The sequence below is a fragment of the Manihot esculenta genome, chromosome 5, assembly GCF_001659605.2.
Source record: "Manihot esculenta cultivar AM560-2 chromosome 5, M.esculenta_v8, whole genome shotgun sequence".
NCBI classification, from domain to species: Eukaryota; Viridiplantae; Streptophyta; class Magnoliopsida; order Malpighiales; family Euphorbiaceae; genus Manihot; species Manihot esculenta.
Genome location: NC_035165.2, coordinates 10,641,615 through 10,665,232, shown reverse-complemented (window position 1 = coordinate 10,665,232; position 23,618 = coordinate 10,641,615). Strand labels below are relative to the sequence as shown.

General features: G+C 29.3%; 2 protein-coding genes across 4 annotated transcripts; both read right to left on the bottom strand.

Moving 5' to 3' along the window:
- Positions 1-1,159: 1,159 nt before the first annotated feature.
- Positions 1,160-7,219, bottom strand: LOC110614243 (probable WRKY transcription factor 57). Of its 2 annotated transcripts, XM_021755730.2 has the most exons (4): positions 6,594-7,219; positions 5,030-5,173; positions 3,996-4,354; positions 1,160-1,395 (listed from the first exon to the last, which is right to left on the bottom strand). In XM_021755730.2, the coding sequence occupies exons 1-3, from the start codon at positions 7,001-7,003 to the stop codon at positions 3,997-3,999; spliced, it is 912 nt and encodes a 303-aa protein (XP_021611422.1). In that variant the 5' UTR covers positions 7,004-7,219; the 3' UTR covers positions 1,160-1,395; position 3,996. The 2 variants fall into 2 exon arrangements, with proteins under 2 accessions (XP_021611422.1, XP_043813062.1); XM_043957127.1 differs by lacking the exon at positions 1,160-1,395 and having other exon boundaries at positions 3,766-4,354.
- Positions 7,220-17,935: 10,716 nt separating this feature from the next.
- LOC110616004 (alpha-1,4 glucan phosphorylase L-2 isozyme, chloroplastic/amyloplastic) lies at positions 17,936-23,207 on the bottom strand. 2 transcript variants are annotated; one of them, XM_021758298.2, is made up of 15 exons: positions 22,934-23,205; positions 22,616-22,845; positions 22,431-22,532; positions 22,164-22,340; positions 21,806-22,081; positions 21,429-21,700; positions 21,197-21,314; positions 20,682-21,074; positions 20,396-20,548; positions 20,155-20,283; positions 19,816-20,052; positions 19,244-19,320; positions 18,964-19,150; positions 18,581-18,781; positions 17,936-18,287 (listed from the first exon to the last, which is right to left on the bottom strand). In XM_021758298.2, the coding sequence occupies exons 1-15, from the start codon at positions 23,130-23,132 to the stop codon at positions 18,171-18,173; spliced, it is 2,868 nt and encodes a 955-aa protein (XP_021613990.1). In that variant the 5' UTR covers positions 23,133-23,205; the 3' UTR covers positions 17,936-18,170. The 2 variants fall into 2 exon arrangements, with proteins under 2 accessions (XP_021613990.1, XP_021613991.1); XM_021758299.2 differs by lacking the exon at positions 17,936-18,287 and having other exon boundaries at positions 18,969-19,150; positions 22,934-23,207.
- Between the last annotated feature and the right edge of the window lie 411 nt (positions 23,208-23,618).

Here is a 23,618-nt window from a genome sequence, read left to right as displayed (position 1 = left end):
TTTAGATCCTCGAAATAAAATACTCCAATCTTGATGACTTTGACGATCTTGAACGATCCTTTCCATGTAGGAGCAAGCTTCAATTAGCCTTCCCTTTTACCGGTGGTGTCCAGTTTTCGCTGCACCAAGTCCGTTGCCTTCAATACCCTCTCTTGACTTTGTGGTCATGGCATTTCACTGCCTTTTGTTGGTATGTCATAGTCTAGATGCTAGGCTTGTCCCTTAATTCTTCTAAGACATTTAAATTATTTTACAGCTTTTCATTATTGGTCAACTTGTCACAATACTGTATTCGATGTGTGTGAAAAATGAGATTTATTATGATTCAAAATTAATAAAAGCACTCTTTATAAAAAAAATATTTTAAGTATTATTGAAAAATTAATTATAAAATTTGTTTTGCTATTTAATTTTTCAATCAATTTTTAATATTTTATGTTAATATATTTAAGAAAGTATTTTTTAAACAATAACTCTAACTACCGACAGAATAAGCAAAAGAGAATATTAAAATTTTTAAGAATATTTAGGTGCTTTCTTTAAATAAATTGATGTTAATAGTAAAAAATTAATTTAAATTAAAAAGTTGTATGTTAAAAATTTAAAATAAAAGTTAAAAAAATACATTATTGTTACATCTGCCTTAAGTCGACAGGTAAGAACTGTCGGCTGACTTTAAAGCAACACCGAAGTTAACGGAAGTGGACCAGTTTTGCACTCTTCGTTTTCTTACAATACTGTTCAAACTTCATGGTTCCAAATTTACAGTGAATGTACCTCTCCAATCCCATGATCGACAACTCGCTTTTCTACAGCGACCACACAACTACCCATATCTAAGATAATCACAAATTAAATGAATTGTTTCCCAAAATTCCTAACACTATGTTTGGAGTGAGAAGGAAACTCTTTTCATATTTGAATATGAAAGAGACAAACAAAAAGAAAAAAATCTTAGTAAAATTATTATATTATCACTATATTTTTGAAAATATAGAGTTATATTAGTCATTTTAATTTTATTTATTAACATTTTTCTTTCTTTTTTTTTCTTATTTTCTAAAAATAATTCTAATATTTCAATAGTTTGAAATGAAAAATTCAACTATTTTTTACTAAAAGAGTTGCATAATTTTATAAGGATTGTAAAATGAACACTTACAAAAAAAAAAAAAAAAAGGGAAAGCACAAGGTTATATATATACATGGTTACGTTTAGAGGGGTACATAAATCGACCTAACCTAAATTTACTCCCAACTAACTGAAGAGTAATGAGTGCAACATGAGGAGGACATCTTGCTCCTTTGTACTATATTTTTAATTACAAATACCCAAACTCATCACAGAAAATGAAATTTCTAAGTTTGAGAATAGGTATCACCACGCGTAAGTACCTGCAATATGTATGGGTATAAATGTGAGAAACAGTCGCTTTCACATTAAGAATACAAGTTTTGTAAGGGTCAAGGACTGACCTCGACAGCTAGAGAAAAATGGCGTTTCTCTGACCATAACATGACAGCATGTGTAAAAACAAAATGCTAATTAACTTGCCAGTTCTAGATTTTAAAGATAACTATCTTATGGAGCATGGTAATATAAATCAAAAGAAATAAATATTCCTTCATGTTCAATTTCATTTCTTGTAAATTAGGGTATAAGAGACAATACAGAATACATCAAACCGTTTCCCTGCAAATATATTGAGATGTGAATAAACTTAAAGAATAATGACTCCGCTATGAATTACTGAAATAAACTCAGGACTTGTGCTATTATGCTACACTTACCTGTAAGTTGAAGTAAAATATAAATGCAAAAATTGTTAGAAGCATACGTAGATACAGAGGTTTTGAAGAAGTAATGTGAAGAATAACATATACAGTATATGTAGGTTCCCAAGGAATTTGTTTCCATTTGGATTTTACATAATTCCAGTGGGCAACACAAATCATATCTTCATTTTGGTTCAAACTTAGCAAAAGTAGTGGGTAACTGGGTATACTTTCGAGTCGATAAGAGCTACATGATGCGAGTAATGATGCTAGGAAACAAGGACGCGGTACACATGACTCACTACACTCTGGCCTACCGTCTCAGATTCTCAGTGCAATTAATATCCTGTAGTGTCTTTTTTTCCCCCCTTTTTTTCGGTTCATAAAGGGTGTAAATAAAGGGATTCCAGCTCAAAATGTAGTCTAGGATAAAGAAATGCACTTACCAACATGCTAAACCTATGCTAGATTAAGGAAGATAACTGGATTTCTAATTCCTTTCCAGATAAACCTAAAGTTAAAGAGGAGCACAATTAGCAGATCCATTGAGTTTACTAGCTCATGCACCTATCTTCACATTGCTGAAATATTGATTTAATTAAAAATGTGTTTGTTGAAAATGACGCCTAATAATATTTTCTCTATTCCTATTGGTCTCTACAGACACAAGAAGATCATATGGTATGTCACTTGGATAGATACGATAGATACACCGAAATATAGATACCAAATAGAACGTCAAATCAATAAAGAGAGACTTAATGTAACTATTGCAAACTATGAACTGAGATCGCAACAATTTTTAGAGGTCTTCTAGAAAAGAGTTTGGGATATTAAACTCCCACTAAGTTAGCCATCTTTTCTCTAGTGCATCCTTAACGAAAAACTTTTCCCCAATTTGACTATTTACAAGAGAATTCCATCGGTCCAATTTTCATGAAACTTTCAATGAAGTCATATCTCAACCTCAATAGCACCGTTTTATCTCTATCACCTGGCAAGTCTCTTGGTCTCCACCTCCAACAAGAATGATCAAGATGAATTTTGATGCAACCCTATCCAATAAGGAGAAGAAAGAAGTACTAGAAATCATAATGGGCAAATTACCGGCTGGAATTGCACTGGTTTCTCTTATATCCTTATTCCCTCACGAGCTTGTCGTGAAGCGGTCCTTCTAGCATAACCCGCAGGGAAGGGTTTAAGAAGATCATTATAGAGGGTGATTGTAAACAACTCATCGAGACTACAACCAAGATGATCCATCAATCCACATTCAAAATGTGATCCTTAAATTAAGACAATTGACCAAGAGTTCAAAGAAATCGATTTTACCCGAGTCAAGCGCTCTTGTAATGAAATAGCAAACTCTTTTGCCAAACAAACTCTCAAAAACAATCTTTTTCTAACAGATTATGTTTATCTAGCTAGCTTTATTTCCAATATTTTAGATAAGTAATATTCTCTTACCTCTGGACAAAACAAAAAGTTTTAATATATATATAGCACGTATTATGCCAGTTAATCCAATAAGAATATTTCTCGTTCGGCAACGCTGCTTGGTCAAAAATGTAGAAGCCATAACTAAGAGACAAGCAAAATATTTTATTAAAAAATAGCCGGACTTTCTCCCTTTGTCTGCTAACGCCATCAATGTCCAGAATAATAAGATTCATTTTAATTTAGCATCGATCCGTTGTATAACATCTCATATGCTTTTATGCATTTCATTAGTTTCTGAAATTTTTTGTGCAAAACGAATACCCAGTAATATATTTTGAATTGATAAAAAGAAATCAATAGAAAAGAGTGAATGAAAGAGATTCATTTAGACAGCTGAAACATACTTTGATACCACTGAAAAAACATACTCCGTTCTAACTGAAAACTTTTAAAACACATCATATTTTCCTTTTTCACGTCTAAATAAAAGATAAGTGTTAACATAAACTTGGAACATTAGGATGCCCTACTATAAGCGAACACAACTGACAAACGTAAATTTGACGGTGGTTTATTCAGGAACCAATTAACAAGGAGAAGCATCACCTGAGCAACTAATAGGGGCAATCATAGATTTCACGTATTTCCCACACTTCTAAAAATATATTGATACACACTGAATGCTTGCACTGCTATCATAATGGTTATCTCACAAGCTTTGGCGTAATGTCATCAAATTTCTTAAACTCAAGTTAGTTTAAGTAATATGTACTATTTACCTCATGTACGCATCCCAGGAGGAACAATGTCTCCAAGAAGCCCTTCATCTGCTGGAATCCGTGGGCTTGGCACTAATAGTGTAGTGGGTTCAATTCTTTGAACAGATAACTGATTTGACTCTGTAATAGTTGGAGGAATTTCAGGTAACTGAATTCCAGGATAATAAAATTGTGAAACTGAGGGGGTTAACTGGCTGACAAATGTCGCTTCATGGCTAATGATTCCACCTCGGTGAAAACCAACAGCATGGTGACAGTGCTGGCCTTCATATGTAGTGATCACAATGGTGGGATCTTCAGAAGACCGTTCAACCCTCTTCTTCACGGTACATCTGCTGTTTGTGCATCGATAGTAGCTCCTGAACAATTATGGGTCAAACGTACAATATATTCAGAAATTATTATTTTGCTACAGATTTTCCTACCCGCAAGTCACCTACTCTGCATTGGGAATTCAATAAGAACATAAAACCCTTCTTTGTGAATGGCTAATCCCAAATACTCCAGCCATAGGGCTGAAGAAAGCCATTTTGTTGTATAGCTAAGAGCCAAAGTAAAGTGACGTGCCCTATAATGATTGAAAGGTGTGTCCAATGTCAATGATCGAAGTTAATACAAATTCTCAAGTTTTAGCATGCCACTAAAGCTTAAGTTCATTTATACATAGGGTATAAATATTTCTTTTTCAGCAGGGATTGAGTAGTGGAGATTCAAAACTGAAGCAGCCAAAAGAATGATACGCTTTAATCACTGGACCAAATCAGATTAAGTTATGAAAAAAATGAAAGCATAAATATTCTCTTACTTTTATTGATCAGCTATTGTGCATTTCAGGAACTACTTGAGCAGAAATGATTGAATGGAGTGCATTAACATAACTGAAAAAGTGAACTGGAAGCCTTATAAAACTTTTTGGAGGAAGCGATGAAATAACCAAAGAAAGGAATACATATATATAAATCAGGTGTATACTTTTGAGACAAAAATATATGTAAAAGATTGAAAAAAGAAAAAAAAAAAGATCATTTTCAGACCTGGGAAATGGACTATTTTTAACTGCTTTCTGTCCATATTTCCGCCAACGGTAACCATCCTCAAGATGATCAACTTCACTCTTAGTCATAAATGCAAAACGGGGCTGGCGGATTCGCTTTTGTCCCTTCTTTCTAACTTTACTCCTACAAAATTTTTCATCAAGCTTTATCAAAATAAAAATAAAATTTTGAAAATAAAAAAGAAATGAAACTGAAGTGGTCTTATTATTTGCAAGCAGATTAATTTGTAATTTATAACGCATTAGTTATCTTCACTGACTATATTTCTCTTGGAAATTTCCGCCAATTAAATTTTTAATTCTTATATGATAAGATAAAAACCGTCTAAATTCTTGTGATTTTGTGCAGAAAGTGCTGCAAATTGCAAGTGAGAGAACTTAATTTTCTCTAATTGTTAAGTAATCTAAAGCCCTAAAATCCTTTTAATATCGTCCCTGATGCCGAGTACAATGACCAAGGCACTTCCTAGCTCGAGTAGGGTATGAATTCACTAACAGTGAAAAATGGCATTACTTATACGAATAAACTTAGAATTTAATTTGAAATAAAGTATGTAAATATTAGGTTTAGAATCGTTGTCTACAACTCCAAAAATATCACCATAACCATATCCATTGCATTCGGTGCGGTGCGTATGATCAATCAATACTAGAGAATGCAAACTGCCATCAAATGCCCCCATTTAAAGAGTCTCTCTCTCTATATATAAGTGCATTTTCATGAAGACTAAATAAAACATAGGATTGATGCTAATGCCCATAAATCTGTTCATGAAAAGCAACAAGAAAGAAAGAGAGATGCAATAACCTGAAAATAACAAATGTAAAAACGTTTAAGCATTGTGTCGTGCAACTTGCAGACATATATCACTCTCGGAATGATTGTAATGTATACCCACTATCAAAGGGGATGAATGTAGAAGATAAAACAAGCATCCAGCAAATAAAACACGATCATAAGAAAATATCTCCGCCACAATTTTTTTTTCCTTTTCATGGGAGCGAAAGAATCTATCTATACGTTATTGAAAGTTAAAGGAAAAAAATAAAAATAAAAATTAGTATCTAGAACAGAAAGGATATTTTGTCGCTATAAAATTTAGGAAGAGAAGATATTCCTAAAAAAAGAAAAAAAAAATTATTCTCCAATCTCTGTAGTGTTAAAAAATTAGAGGACGCCATTCCCGCCGCAATAACGGCGGTGCTCAAGCGCTCTTCAAGATTATCTTTTGGGTTAAAAAACAAAAGGCCCTTTGGTTTCAAGAATTTCTCTCATCTAGCCCCAAAATTTCAGTCAAATTACGAAACTATCTCACTCCTACCTAACTTGCATGAACTAAAAGTTTTGACAGTTTCTAGAGGTGTACGGACGATCAAATTGCACCCTCTCCCCCTTTTCCCCTCCAAACAGAAAGGAGCGTTGTTAGACTCTGATTCTGATTTTTTTCCCCATTATTTCAAGTGCACAACTATCACTTGGCCTTGAAATTCCACTTAATTACAGTACTAAGTCATTTCATTTTTTCATGTATGTATCCACTCACGGTATCTCAGGTGGTTTACCGCCGGAGCTCGTAGACTTATCGGGCGGATCGTCGCTGGAACTCGACGAGACTGACGGGTTCGAAGTTGACACGTCACCACCACCAATCCCAGACCCAACCGTACGCGCCTGATCACCACAACTAACCGATCCCTGCAAGACGCTACTACAGGTCTCAGGTGCAAACCCATGGTTTACCGTCAGGGCATCGATCCTGTCGAAATCGTCAAAGCGGCTGCTCTCAGTAGAAGTATGGTAGGGATGAAGATTCCATCCGAATTCATTGAGTATACTGCTCTCCCTGTGGCTAGCGAAGAAGTAATCGACGTTATCGGAGTGAGGGTGGAGATTCCAGTTAGAGCCGATGGCGAAGTGGTCTCCGGAATCGGGATTGTCAGCAGCATCGTCCATGAAGGAGGGGAGGCGGGATTAGGGAATTGAAAGTGAAGAGGGAATTGATGGAGAATAATTGAGCAGAGAGAGTGAGAGAGGTTAGGGTTTTAGGAGTGAAGTTAGTTGGTTGGTTGTGTTGGGAAGGACGCGTAGTTTTAGAAACTTTTTGAAGGGTTTGAAAGAGTGTCCCATCAAATGAATTAGAGAGAGAAAAGAGATAACTTAAAAAAGAGAGGGGCGTCAACTGCAAAAAACAGTAGAGGGAGAGGCGGATATTTAAGGGAAGGAGAGAAAGATGGGGACCACCACGCGCATGAATAAATAGTAGATACTTTTCCGACAAGCGGGTGGCACCTTGTTTTTTCTCTCTCTCTTTCTTTTTATTTCTGATTTTTATTTTTGAAATCAAACCACTATTATTTTATCATTAAATTATTTTCAAAATTAATAAACCTTACTCTTCAATGCATATTAATTGGGATTATATTAGAAAGATCGTACAAAAATTAACTGTGAAAGTCAGCAACACGAATAAGATAAATCAAAATTGTATTACTTGTTTCGAAATGAAATTAAATGTTATTTAAATCAGTTTAGTTTAAATTATCTTAATTAATATTACAAATATTTTAATTAAAAAATTATATAAAATTAATAAATTTTAAAAAAAATTAGTCATATAAAATAAAATAAAGCCATCCAAAATATTAATAAATTATAATATTTGAGAGTTTAATTCTGATTTAATAATTATATTTAATTTAATTACAATAAAAACGTTATAAATTTAGCATAAAGGTGTATAAAAATCTGTTGCTGGCTTGATGTGAGCTTTCAACAAGTCAAAGAAATATGATAAACCAAATAGGGTAAATCAAAATTATATTTATAAAATTATATATAATAATTAATATGAAATTATTAAATAATTTAAGATAATTATTTTAAATTAAGTAGAGAGTGAATGTAGAAATTATTTGAATTAATTTAAATTTAGCTATTTCATTAATTATATTTTTTAATTTATAAAAAATAATAATAAACTTATTCTTATATAGTATTTTCTTTTATTTTTCTTAATTTTGCTGTTGACACGCGCATTCCATACGTGCAACAAGTTCTCTCGTTTCTTTTATTTTTTTTTTCTCAATATTAATTTGATTGCTTATGTTAATTAGAATATTCCTTACAAAAAGTATAAATAAAAAGATTTATTTTATCAAATTATACATATAGAACGTATTACATATATTTTATTTAGAGTAGTGAATTAATTGAGATGCATATAAAAAAAATGACCTACACATTTCGTAATTATAAAAAAAATAGACAATTTTTTAAAAAAATTTAAAAAAAATAAAAATAGATTTAAAATGTATAGATAGTTGGATTGGTGTGCAGATGTCATGAAATGAAGTAAGAGGAGATAACATCAGGCTTTTCTATGTGAGGTTTATATTTGAGATAAATTTTAAATTGTTTAATTGAGTTATTTCAACTAAATAAAATCTTAATTATTATATCAAATTAAATTTATAAAAAAATTAATTCTATCAGCATTTTTAATTTATTTTTTAGACTTTATAAAAATAAAAGTATCTTTATTGTATTTGAATAAATTCTGAGATGGTTGCACACATTAATTATTTAAATTAGTTCCCTTGTAACAGTGAAAAAAATTTTAAAAAGAAAACTTTTTCCTTCAAACCTAAGGCAAAGAATAGACTGGTTAATCCTTTGTTGTTATTATTATTAGAAAGCCAATTAGTATTTTTTAAAAAAAATAATAATAATCTTTTAAGGTTGGACCATATCGTTATATAACCATATGATTTTGCCAAAAAAAAGAAAAAAAGAGGTGGAGAGGGGTGGAATTAAGATTAGAAAAGTTAAGAGGATTGAGGAAATAGTAGGATTCCATGTGATAATTGTGTAGGGAAAATCCCTCCCTCATCAGTCAGATGAATATAATGTATGTGGGCACAAGTACAGAATAGACTTTACGGCTATTCATTTTTTTTTTAATTTTCTTTTTACTCCCTTGATTTGTTTATATTTTTAAATAGCTTAAATATTGAAAAAATATATAATAATTAATGCCCTTATAATAATATATTTTATTAAAAATCAAATAATTAATATTACAATTATTATTTGATATATATTAAATAAAGTAATAATCTCCCTAACAAGTGTAAATAGAAAAGAAATAAATGGAAAAAGAAAGAGATATGAAACAAGTGGCTGTGATGAAATTATTAAAATGGGAAAAAGTTGAACTTTCCAATAATTTTGATTCTAAGTTGTGGTCCACTGATACAAGGATTGATTGATGTTGATATCAAAACTAATTTGAGATAATTGATTAAGCTCTTAATTTTCTAATTAATAATTAATAATATTGCATCTTATCTCTTAAAATTCATAAAATAATAATTAACCTTTTGGAATAAAGTTTAATTTTTTGGGTATTTTATTATTATTATTATTATTAAATAAAAATTAAATTCTCAAAATTATATTATAATCAAATAAGCAAATGGACTGTTAATCAATTCTGCTCACCCTATGAAGTGCCTATACAATATTAAAGATTACAACTATTTTTTACAACAAATTATTATGAATTAGAAATTAGCAGCTATTTTAATAATAATTTTATGAAAAATTAATTATTTAATTAACAAAATTTATTAATTAATTTTTTATTTTAAAAAATAATTAAAATATATAATATTTTAAAAAGTCTACAAAACGGTTAAATATAAGAATTAATTAATAAATTTTTTAAAAATATAAAAATTAATTATTATATTTTATAAAATTATAAAAATTAATCAGTAAAATATTTAATGACTAAATTTAATTAATAAAATTTTTAAAATATTAAAAATATTTTAATATATTTTTTAAAATATAAAAATTAATTAATCAATTTTATCATACTGTAAAAATTAAGTAATAGTATTTTCTGATTTTAATGTATAAAATAATATTTTTCTTATTTATTATTTAAGGTTGTTATAACCAAATAAAGTCGAGTTCCATAATTAACAATTTTCAAGGTATATATATTACTTAATAACTAAGATATTTTTTATATATATTATAAAATATTATGGGTTTCAATGTAAAATAATTTCTAATTTATTTATTTTTTAAATAAATTTTAAATTTCAAATTGATTGAATTATGAAATAATTTTTATATGGCGACGCGACTAAGGATTCTGGGAGGAATGTAACGTAGACAAACGTATGGTCCAGAAACAATCCTCCATGCACGGATTCTCGCCTTGACGTGGAACTGTTGTGTCCTCCAATACTCTCATTACCATAATCATATATCCCTTGTTTGGTTAGGGGTAATTAAATTAAAGAAGTGATATTTTTTAAAATGTGTAAAAAAATTTTTATTTATTTTACATTTTAAGTAAATTTTTTAGAAATTATTTCTCTCATATAAAGTAATTTATTTGGATTGAATTGAATAAGTTGGAGTTCTCTAGTTAATTTATATTGAATTTATTAATTTATCTGTTAATTTATTATATTTAAAATTATATTATAAATATTATTATTTTTTATTATTTAAAATAATTTTATGTTTTAAAAAATTAATTTATATATCAAACACAATTATATAATACTTTTCAATAAATACTTTCTGAGAAATATAGAAATAGAACATTTTAAACCAAGCAAGATATTATAATATTTTTAATAATAATAATAATAATAATTATGATTATAATAATTTTTATGCTTATTATTATCGTTTGTTCCACCACAATGATAGATTTATTTTTATTTTTATTTTTATTTTAAAAAATGTAGTTATTATATTATAAATATTAGTTTGCGTTTTATAATTTGTTATCAACTTATATTAATATACTATAATTGAATTACACAAATTAATAAATTATTTTTAAATAATGAATTTTATTTTTAAATTTCAATATGAGTATATTAGTAAATTAATATATATATATGATAACCGCTGGGTCTATCCCTCCCAGATCGGATCAGAGCCCAATGAAAGCGAAGGTCAGCCCAGAACCCGGAGCACCTCAAGGAAAGCCTGCTCAAAGCAATGGATCGGACCCAACCCGAAAACGTCAGTCGATCTAGGCCACCTTCGAGTCCAGAACCTGTTGTGTTGAAACCAGTACCGTGATAGGACCCAAAGATGGGCAGCATGTCCGGTCTTTTCGCAGTCTTTCTTGCACGCGTTCTTAGGAAAATTAAATAGCCGTCTGACATGAGTAAGAGGAACTGACACCACTGTACATACGGAGCTGAATGATAGAGACAGACGTCCTATAATAGAAAATCCGTTAGACGTCATTGGTTAGAAAAAGAAAAAGAATAGAGGGAGAGGAACCCTGCTTTCAGGCCAAACTTATCCAATTATTGTAAACTCTATTTTTTGAATTTCAAAATAAAAATATTTATTTATTTATTTAAATTTTAATATTTAGACAGCATTCACGGCTTTAGTTTGATGATCTTTTACTCTCTAATTTTTAATTTTTATTTTTTAAAAAAAATATTTGAGACAAAAAAATATTTTAAAATAATTTAATTTTAAAATTTTTATTAATATAGCTTTACATTCTTTACATAAATTTTATCAACACTTTTTTTAATATTATAAATAAATAATAAAAACAACTTTTCGAAAACATATTATATATAAATTTTTAGAAATAAATAGGGAGTAAATCAGGAATTTTATAAAAATTAACGAAAATCAATTTGAGCAAGGTGAATAATTAATTCTAACTGAAATTCTTGAACTATTCATAGTTTTAAATTTATGAACATACTAGAATAAATAACCTAACTAGCCGACTGTGTTAAATTGAAATTGAAAAAATTAAATTAATTTAAAAATTTGATTTGATTTTTTTATTTATTTATTTAATTTAATTTTTAATTTAAAAAATTACAGTTATTTTGATTTAAATTGATTTTAATTAAAAATAATTAAAAAAATCAAATCAAATGATTAGTAATAATACTATATTATTTTTAATAATACTATATTATTTTTAATAATATAAAGAGATTATATTATAATTAAAATTATTTAAATTTTAAAATATTAAAAATAAAAAAATTATTAGAAATTTAAATCCATCAAACTAAACTAAATTAAAATTTATTCGGTTTGATTTAATTTATTTTTTAATAAAAATTAATTTGATTTTTATAAATATTAAAATTTTAATTTTTAATTTATTTAATTTATTTGATTTTAAATTAAACTGTATACTCAGCCTAAAATGAGTTTTTTAAAAAAAAAAACAAAAAAAAGAGATTGCAATAAAAAATTAGTTGAGGGGGAAAAAGCCAAAGGAGGTAGAGATCGTGGGGAGTGATGCGAATCTCTTTATTAATAAGGTAACTTGATCTTTAAGCAATCCCATCGTTTTCACCCAATTTCTTCAAAACGACATTTATTTATCAATTGCACACAACCACCACCCTTCACCATCTTATCTATTCTCCCTCTTTCCATTTTCAAACAAATTTAGGGTCAATGTGATTATGATTAATTCCAAACTCATTAATTTTATTTTAAATTTATTAATATCACAAGAAAAATTACTTAATAAATATTTCATTACTTTCATAATTTTTATTTATTTTATTTTTTATATATATTAAAAAAAACAATTTCTTTTATTAACTTTTATATTATATTTATTTTAAAAGTATTAAATTTTATTAAATATTAAAAATATTTTTATTTTTTTAAATAAAATAAAATTATAATAATCAATTTATATATTATTATAATTAAAAAATAAATAATAATTTTAAAATAATAAAAATTATAAGAGGGAGGGATTATAACTTTAAATATATAAATACTGCTTTAGTTTTTATGGTATATAAAAACTATTAATTAGTTTTGATTAATTTATCAGTTTTAAAAAATATAATTATCATTAAAATTTTTAAAAAATTTATTAAAATTAGTTTAAAAATTTATTAGTAATCATGTTATTTGTTTTTAAAAAATATATTAAAATATATTTTATTTTTTTTATAAACAAATTTATTAATTAATTTTTAAATATTATTAATATTTTAAATTATTCTTTAATATTTAATAGTTAAAATTAATAATTTAATTAAAAAATTAAAAAAATTAATATATTTTTTAAAATTAAAAAATTAATTAATGAGTTGTTCGATATCTAAATAATAAAATTTTCTAAAATCTTTTAATGAAATTAGCTTTATCAATGGCAACCGATCATCCGATCAAGTGGGTAGCAATCAAGAAAATGAAACCTTTAAGACCCTTAAAATGTCCACTTCTGAAGACAACTCTTATTCTCTAACCAATTTATATTCGAAATTTAGATTCTGATTATCTTCAACACTACCATCTACACATTTTTTTTTAAAATTTGGACTTGATTGATTTTGAATTTTTATAAATTCGGTGGAATATATAATTTTTTTTTTTTAAAGTATCTCACTAAATGCTGAGCATGCAAGTTATACAGCTTCGGAACCGGAGAATTTAAGACTCAGAGATATGCTTAAAAAATTAATATTTGATGTTGTTAAATTCTGAAAAAATAAAATTTATAAATATATATAAATTTAGTATGGGAGTTGATATATTTTTCTTTTATTTTCTTTTTATTTATATTTTAATAATATATAACTGCCACTCTATTATAGTGTCATTTCTTATTGTCACGTAGACTTATATATATTATAGTGTAACCGAAGATCTTTACGCTCGCCGCATCATAAATATTATACTTTTATTTTATTTGATCGATTCAAATTTTAAAATTCATTCAATCTATTTAATCACAGACATTTATCTACCGAGTGAATTCTATTAGAATTTAACTCTATTCTCTTCTTTAATATTCTGCGTCATTCCGAATGTCATTAATATTTATAAGTATTTATATAAATTTTATTTTTTAAAATATATTTAAATCTCATAAAAAATATATTTATATAAATAATTAGTTTAACATAAAATATAAAATATATTCTTATTTAATTCAATTTCATTGGTCACGGTTTTCAAACGGATTTGAACTGTCGCTCCTTTGATATTTAAGTCGATGTTAACTTATATATTATTCTTATATTTTTAAATTTAATTTTTTAAAAAATAATTTTTTAATTTAAATTTTATATTTTTAATTAAAATAATTTTTTATATTTTTATAAATTAAATTTTAAATATTGTAAGTACTAATAAATTTTTATATTTATAATTTAATTTTTATACAATTTTAATATTTTATAAAAAATAAAAAAAATCATAAAAGCAAGTAAAGAAAGAAATTTTTTTGAGCTTAAATTTGAATGCATATTATATAAAGCAACCAATTTGATTTTAAATTACTTGATAAATTAAACAATCACTAATTACATATAATTTTTTTTAAAAAAAATATTTTAAGAAGTAAGATATTAATTAAAATAAAAAAAGTAAAAGAATTGTTGGATTGCTTAATTTATTGGTGATTAGGATCTTGAGCTCTCATGCAAATATATGTTAAATGTCGTTTATTTCCATCTTTTTAATATAATATAGATTTAGTTAATATAATAATGGCATGTTGACTCTTGATTTATTGAGAAAGCAAACAGCCAAACCAATTGATATTTTTATATTATTTCCGAGGTTTTTCCCAAATCTGGCTTTCTTACTTTGTGAATTCTGATCAATGGCCTATTCGTTTTTATCTCACCATGCAAAAATTTTGCATGAAAATAATTTAAATAATTTTTTATAAAATTATATATAAATTTATTTTTTTAAAAAATAATTTTTTATATAAAAATTTGTATAAATAATTTTTTATAAAATTATATATAAATTCATATTGTGGCTCACACCATATTTCCCTGTTAAATGGTAAAATATTCCGGCCAATATTTACTTATCAGAATAAAATTCTCAATTTCATTTAAAAAAAATATTAAATCACTTATTTCAACATTTATCGATAATATTTACAGTATTTAATGATAAAAAATTAAATTAAAAAATAAATATCAATTATAAAATAGAATTTTTTTTAATTAAAAATTTTGAGTTGAAATTCTTAGTATATAAAATTTTACAAATTTAAGAGATAAAAAAAAGCATTAATTACTTAAAAGTTAAAAAAAATTAAAGCAAAATTCAGCCAATTCTCACCGACATGAAAGATGAAGGTGTTAAATAGTACTGAGTAGAAAAATGGGCCATGGGAATATTATTGCACAAGCAGAAGCATTGAATCATGGTGATATACCAGTTAACATATAAAAAAATAATTAATTTCTTATCATATATTTATTTTACGAAAAATATTTTTTAATTTTTAATATATGAATATTTAAAATTTTAATTAATAAAAAAATATTTTTTAATTAAATATTTTTCAAACTTTAAATTTTTTATTAAAATTTATACATATATAAATTTATTAATAAATTTTATTTTTTAAAATTAAAATTGAATAACAAAAAATAAATTATATTTTAATTACAATTTATTTTCTGTAAATAAACAAAAGCTTCGTAAAATATTATATCATCATTATTATTACATTAATCAAGCTAGTAGTGGAAGATAAGGCCATGATTCTTGGGCAACAATGTTGTGTCCATCTAAGAAGCAGTAGTAGAAATGATAGTGACATTAATGCATTTATAAATAATTAAATAATCAAATTTAGATTTTATTTAATTTTATATAGAGAATCTAATCAACTAGAAATTAAATTACTCACCCTAATAAGCTTAACCTAATAATGCTTCATTTCTTGATTTGAGAATGGCTCCAATTATAAATTTATTAATTGATCCATTAGATTTTTAAAAAATTTACTAATTAGTCCTTTCATATTTAGAGTATTTTAGATTTTTTCTCGTACTTAACTGATAATTAGTAAATTTTTTAAAATATTTGAGACATTTTAATGTATTTAAAATTCATTGTATAGGAATCAAATAATAAATTTTTTTAAAATAAATGAAAAATAATCTGAGAGATTTTTATGTAGTGTTTTGAAAAACAAGAGCTCTCATGATAATAAACCAAAAATAAAAGGATTAAAGTATAACAACTTCATAATTAAGGACAATTACTATAAACAACCCAATGCCAAAAGCTGATGTGAAGGGACACCACAGAATCAAAAAGTGGTTGTGGCCTTTTTTGGCGGAGGGATAATTAACTTCCTATTGGCATATGCAACTTCCACTTGTTGAAAAATGCATGGTTTCAGTTGCAGACATTCTACACAAGATCAGCCTTGATTAACTAATTCATGTGGCCCATTGCCTCTCTGTCTGCCTTTTGTTAGCTTCCCTACTTCCAATCTTTGCCCTAGAAGATCTTTAATCAACAAAAAATTACAAAATAGTTGCTTAGATCAATGGGAAGCATGCATGCATGTGAATAAGAAAATGCTGCAAATTGTTTTCTTGGAAGTTTCAATTTTGATAAAAATAAAAAAGAAATTGCTTAAACCTTAATAGGTAGCTGATTAGCTATAGCTAGAGAGATGATCACATGCAAGCATTTGTGAGTGGGTAATATTTAATTATGTTTAAAGTGTGGTTTCTCCAAAGCCTAAAATTGTGTGAGTAATTCAAATGCAATCATTTTGTCAACTTTGTGATTGACTTAACTTTCTGCATGCTTGCCTTAACCTTTGCCAATTAATAAATCATGGACCAATACTGGAGTAATACCTAACTTGAAGTGGGAGAAGAAACTTAATATATCAAATCATCCAATTAAAAATAATTTTTTTTAATAAATATTTATTTTATTCATAAAAATTAAACTCTTAAAATTTTTTTAAATTATCAAAATTATTTTTTCAAATATAGGTTAGATTATTAGTCTAGGGACTCTAATAAAACCGTAGGGCATATATACATTTGATGATTTATTAATTAGATCTAGAAAGAAGTAGAATTTAGATGCGTAGAAATAAATTTAGTCTGAACGATTCACACCTCTCTCTTTATTTTTTTTATCTTTTAATAACGCATAATTACCACTTTGTTATAATATTATCTATTGCTATCACATGGAATCATATATACGAGCGTATCTGTCTACCCTCTATTATCAGGCGATCATTTAATTTCCTTTCAGTACTCGTACTGATAGAGTCGTGGTATAGTTACGCTTACTCTCCTATTCCCCGTCACAGATAATTTAGATTTATTTCTTATGAGTCCGAATTCAATTAATCTGATCTGTTCGATTGTGGGTTAAGTTGCGTATTAATAGACTAATCTTGTGTAGTGGTATTTAATAGGTTTTAGATCCGATTCTTTTATAAAAATTCAACCGTGGCTTAATGTTAGTAGCCCGACAATCATGATGCTGATGAGCTTGAAAACCACTTTTGATAATGACTTCTATTCCAAAGTGCATCTCAAGTGTTCTTATTGGAATATGTCATCAGCCTATAATTCTGTTTCAGTTCTAATGGCAAACACTAATTAAATTATATATATATTTTTTCTACTTATACAAAAAGGAGATCCCCCATTAACTTCAATGGTGCATAGAGGTAATCCATACCCAAACCCTAGTCTACAATATTCATTTTTTTTTCATCTTTTTTTAATAGTAATCTTCTCTTTTAAATCCTGTTTATAATCTATAATTTGTGGGTACCCCTCTAACCAATCAATTCACTCAAGTCCCCATCATAAGTCACAACCTCCTCTATTTCAAAATCAGATTCTTTTGCTGTGTGTGACATCAGGCAATAATTATTGATACTCAATATATTGTTAACTAATCTTGGTTCCCAATTTCGCTAACTATGCTTTTACCGAGGAAAACCGGGATTGATTGGCAGCTGGAGCACTTAAGCAATCAGCTGATTAGAGTAATTAACATTAGCAAAAAGTTATTATTACATAATAAAGAAATCCCAAATTTAAATAAAATAAAATAAAATTTAGTATCTTTAATTAATTCAGTCTTTTAGCCAAACTTGCTGATAGATGTTTTTAATTTTTTTGTCCGCAGTAAAATTTTAATAAACTCTCACTCTTATAGTGATAATTCATTATTTTATACAAGCTACTTGCTTGGGTATAATTGGGTCCCCTTTGATTAACCAGTGACAGTTCCTGGTCCATTATTGTTTCATCACTCTTGAGGTTCTGTTTCAAGGCAACACAACAGGATCAATCCTCCATATATCTCTGGCATATTCATGAATTGTTCGGTCACTGCTGAATTTGTATGATCCAGCTGTGTTCAAAATCGACATTCTTGTCCACCTCTGTCCAATTAAAACATTAGGTTATGTCATTGTCTGGTAAAAATTTGACCACTGGACATACATGTATGGTTATTTTGATCAACAAGAGTTTCTGCCTGCTTGCCATGGACACTTATTTAAACTCACATGCACATGTTGTTGATCAAATGGACTGCTCATAGAAACTAATTTCACTTTAAATGCCACTCTTAAATTTAGTATGCTGCCTTCAATTATTTTTAAAAAAACTTCTCGCAGAGAAAGACTAAGGGTATGTGTGTTTTTTCTTGCGTTGGAAAATTAACATTACTCACCTTTTGGTCGCGATAGGCCTCATCAACCTTCTCTTGGCATTCCAAGTAACTGGGGAAGTCTTTGCCTACAAGGAAATAATCAGCTCTGCCATACCCTTCATTGCCTTCCAAAGATCCCATGAGTTCTTCATAGTCATAGGGCCCAAAAACACCACTCCTAACAAATGCCTTCACTTCTTCAAACCGTAGATCAGCCACAAACTGCACATAACAATATGTGATCAGTGACAGTGAGATCTCGAATTCAAACCCTAATTGGAGTTAAATATACTAAAAAGAAGTATCGTTGTTCGGAGTACATAGTGATAATGGTCCAAAGATCATATAGGGGATTGGGGAAAAAAAAAATGAAGTTTGTAGTTTTGGAGTATCAGCTTAATTACCTTACCCTCTGCTCTTTCCTTCCTTAGTCCAGCAATTTCATCAGCTCGAGCACCAAACAGGAAGAAGTTATCTTCTCCAACCTCTTGCCTTATTTCGACATTTGCTCCGTCTAAGGTTCCAATAAGGACACAGCCATTCATGGCAAACTTCATATTGCTGGTTCCACTGGCCTCCATTCCAGCAGTACTAACCAAATTTTAAACAACAAACATATGTCTTCATCTTCTTATTTATGTGCTAAATGAGTAAACCAGATTAGTTCTGCAGTTTATTCAATACCTGATATGCTGGGAAAGCTCACTTCCTGGAATCAGTACTTCTGCAACACTCACATTGTAATCAGGAACAAACACGACCTAAAACAAGAGATCAATTTGTTTCTCAGCTGATATATGTTATCAATGAACATTAGACAATTCATGTAACGGTATAACTAAAACTGATCTAAATATCTTCTATATCCTGTATTTTGATAATGTGGTCAGTTTTAGCCAATTTGTTATAATTGGTATTAGATTAGAGCCACACTGGACCAAAAAATTCTTGTAAAGCTAGTGGACCTAGAAAGAGCTGTCCGTGGGTCGAGTGTAACCACCTGACACACTAGCAAACTATACTACCCTAGTGTTCAATTCTTACTTAACAATTATATCCGATCCATCTTAGTACAGTTTAGTAGAGTTGAGACAAGGGTATCGCAAATTGGGTGGGATGTGGGATCTTATTCCATATTGAGAGAGCAAGGGAAGTTAATAGAAATATAATAACTAGCCGAAAACTACTAAATAACTTGGTGGCTCTGTCAGCTTTAGCCGGATTATTACAATTTATATTAATATATGCATATGTACCTTCAAAAGATCACCTATTTCTTCATCATGGTTAACAGTAGCTCCCACATCTGTGATAAATTTCACAATTCTCTTGGCTTGGACATATGTAGCAAATGCTTTGCCTCCAAATATACACACCCTTGGAACATAACATGCTTTTCTTTCTTCAGGACTCATTTCTTTCATCTTCTTGTAGCGATAAACAATTCCCAAGATGTTCAACAGCTGCCTCTTGTATTCATGTATGCGCTTTACCTGAAAATTAGAATATTGCTTATTTTTCTTGGATTTCTTACATTTAAAAAGAATATCAGCAGCAACAGATAGAGATTAAAGAGATTATCTAGATTTACTAACCTGCACATCAAACATTGAATCTGGATTGACAGTGTACCCTGTTTTTTCTTTAAGAAAAGCTGCAACCTTCATCTTGTTCATTCTTTTTGCTTCCCTCCATTCAGCTTGGAGATTCTCATTATCTGCAAACTGTGGAAAACCAATATTTTGTCATTTAAAAGATTCTCACCAGGGAATCTCACTCAGTACAAGTCAATGAAAGATATCTAACTTATGAAGTGATCATTCATCAATAGTTTACCTTTCTAAGTATCTGCAAATTCTCAGTGCTTAAGACCCAATCTTCATTTCCAGTCCACTTGGTTATGATTTTGCTGAGATCAGGATTGCAAAATCGAATCCATCTTCTTGGTGTTACTCCATTTGTTTTGTTTTGAAATTTCTCAGGCCACAACTGCCAAAAAGCCATGGATGTTGAAATTACTTGAAACAAAATTTCATTACCATGAAAAAGCTAAACTATGCCACATTCTGCTTTAAAAAGAACTGCAATGAAATATTATCAGAAATGGAACTATATATGCTACCTTATAGAATTCATTGAAGACTTCATTTTTCACTATTTCGCTGTGAATCTCAGCAACCCCGTTCACTGCATATCCGCCAACAACGCATAGATTAGCCATTCGGACAAGCCTTGGCAATGCTGGATCCGGCTCAAATTTTACATCATTTTCCTCCTTTTCTTCCTCTTCTTCGGTCGGTTCCTCTTCTTTAGCAGATTCAGTTTCTTCATCAGGATCTTCAACTTCATCAACATACTCAATGGCATCAACAGAAGAACTATCTCGTGATTTAACTAGCAGTGGGATCACAGTGTCAGGCAACTCCACATTATCCAGAATCCTCATTTCCTTGAACTTTTGTCGCAACAAGTCAAGATCCTCTGTACCATACTCCGCCATTATGGTATGAATCAACTGGTTAAGACATGCAACATACAACATTGATTAACAACATGTACGCAAATTTCAGGGAGGCACAACATGTTCAGTTTTTCACTTGAGTCAGAAAATAAAACCTTGTCGTCTCCAAACCTTACCTCCTCATCAATCATCTTAATGATCTCTACATGTCGAGGAAGCAAATCCTGGAGTAGCTCCAAACTCCATTTCTCCAGAGCCTCAGGTAGAACTGTGTGGTTTGTATAAGCTACAGTTCTAGCATAAAATTACAGAAGCATAATTTTTAACGAACTATCAGTTCCTACAACTAGACACCCACTTAAAATCTGTAGGTAACAAACAATTGTCAACATTGATACAGTGAAATACCTTCGAGTAATATTCCAAGCTTCCTTCCAACTCAAGCCTTTCACATCCATCAATATTCTAATAAGCTCTGGGATGCAAAGAGTTGGGTGAGTGTCATTCATCTGAACTGCTACCTTGTCAGGAAAAATTTCCCAATTCACTGATTCTCCTGATCTTCTTTCGAAATGAGCAATTATATCTTGGAGAGATGCAGAGCATAGAGTATATTGTTGCTTCAATCGAAGAGTCTTACCCTCTATTGATTCATCTCCAGGGTATAATATATAGCAAATCTAATCGCAACCAAAACATCAGAGAAAAAACCCATTTGTCAGAATCAGGTGATTATGAAGGAAACCATGGAAACTAAATGGTTTAATCATTGCTAATTCCCTAACCTTCTCAGCATTATTTACAGCTGCAAATGCTTTAGCATGATCTCCTGTATTAAAAGCACGTAAATCAAATTCTTCTGGAGCAACTTTAGTGGACCATAACCGAAGATTTATTGTTGTCTTAGTTTTATATCCTGGAATTGGCACATCATAGGCGACAGCCGTTATGTTTTCTCCTCCAATCCATGCCTTACTTCCATCTGGCTTCAAAATTACTTTACCATAGAATTTCACAGGGTAGCTTATATCATTTCTTACAATTTCCCAGGGATTTCCCATCTGCCAGAAATGTTCAAATCAACCAACCTAATAAGGGCAAAGCTTCTATTGATGTAATGAAATGCACATAATTGAGTGGTACCTCAAGCCAACTTTCTGCAACTTCCTCCTGACCATCTTTTGTAATAAGTTGTTTAAACAAACCGTATTTGTATCTAAGTCCATAGCCCCATGCAGGGTAATTTAACGTTGCCATGGAATCAAGAAAGCAGGAAGCAAGCCGCCCTAGGCCTCCATTACCAAGTGCAGCATCAGGCTCCTGCCAATTTTTATGTGACAGATTTTAAACTAGTGCAATGAATGGCATGAGCGAGAGTAATTGAATAAAAGAGTCATAGATCCATCTTACCTGTCTAGCTACATCTTCTAAATTGTGACCTAGCTTTCTCAAATCCTCTGCATAAGCCCCTGAAAGCTCCAAGTTACCAATCGCATTCAGCAGGGCTCTACCCTGCAAAACTATCAAAAGAATATAAAGTAAAACGAGAATTATGTTCAGTGCTCAGTTGTATCCACCAGAAATCCATAACTTACCTGTAGAAACTCCATAGACAGATAATAAGCCTGCTTCACATTCATCTTCACATAGTACTCAAATGTAGTATTCCAATTTATTATAAGCAAATCCCGGACACTCTCTGCAGTAGCCATAAACGCCTTGGGGAGCTCAAAGTGTTCTGGAGAGAAAGATGGTGTGAATTCTGCATGGTACTTGATTCTGAAGGCGATAGAGCCTGAATCTGGAACAGATGTATCCAGAGAATCTACAAGCAGAAAAATCGTAATTAGAAACAGGACCGTATTCAACAACAGAGCTTCGTATCAAAGACGAAAAATGCATGTAAACACAACCTCCTCGAGTAACAGGGTCTTGTAAATCCTGTCTTTGATCGCTGGCAATGTTCTTGACAGATAAATTTCTTCTTCTTGAATGATTCAAAAATGGGGTTGTAAAGAAAAGCTTCGAAAGGGTGGCTCTGTAGTTGAAATGTGTGAACCTTGAAGGGAATTTGGACTTTGATTGAGCTGCAGGGAACGGTAAAGTAGCCATTGTTTGTTGTAGCTGTGTGTTGGAAGTATGAGGAGGTACAATGAGGAGGAAGAAAATAAAATGAGTGAAAGAAAGAGAGTGTTGGTTTTGTGTTCTTATCTTTTTTCCCTTATGCCAACTTGTTCAGATTGAAAACGAGGGGAATTAGTGATTTGTCGTTTTCCCCCTTATAGATTTTTTTAAAAAAAAAACTTAATAGAATAAAAATTTTACAAGTTAAAATTTTTCATTTTAATGAGAATTAATAGAAAAGAAATAAATATTAATTAAAAAGAGTCAAACCAAAGCAACCAACTCAATAAAATACATCAAACCAAATTAACAAAACTAATCAAACCAACAAATCAGATCAAACCTAATAAATTAGGCTAAACACATGGAATAATAAAGAAAATAATTAAATTAAATAAATAAATAAAAATATTATTTCCACGTGGAGGGGAGTGAGTATTTGTCGTTATGAGAAATTGTCAATGAAAAAGTTGG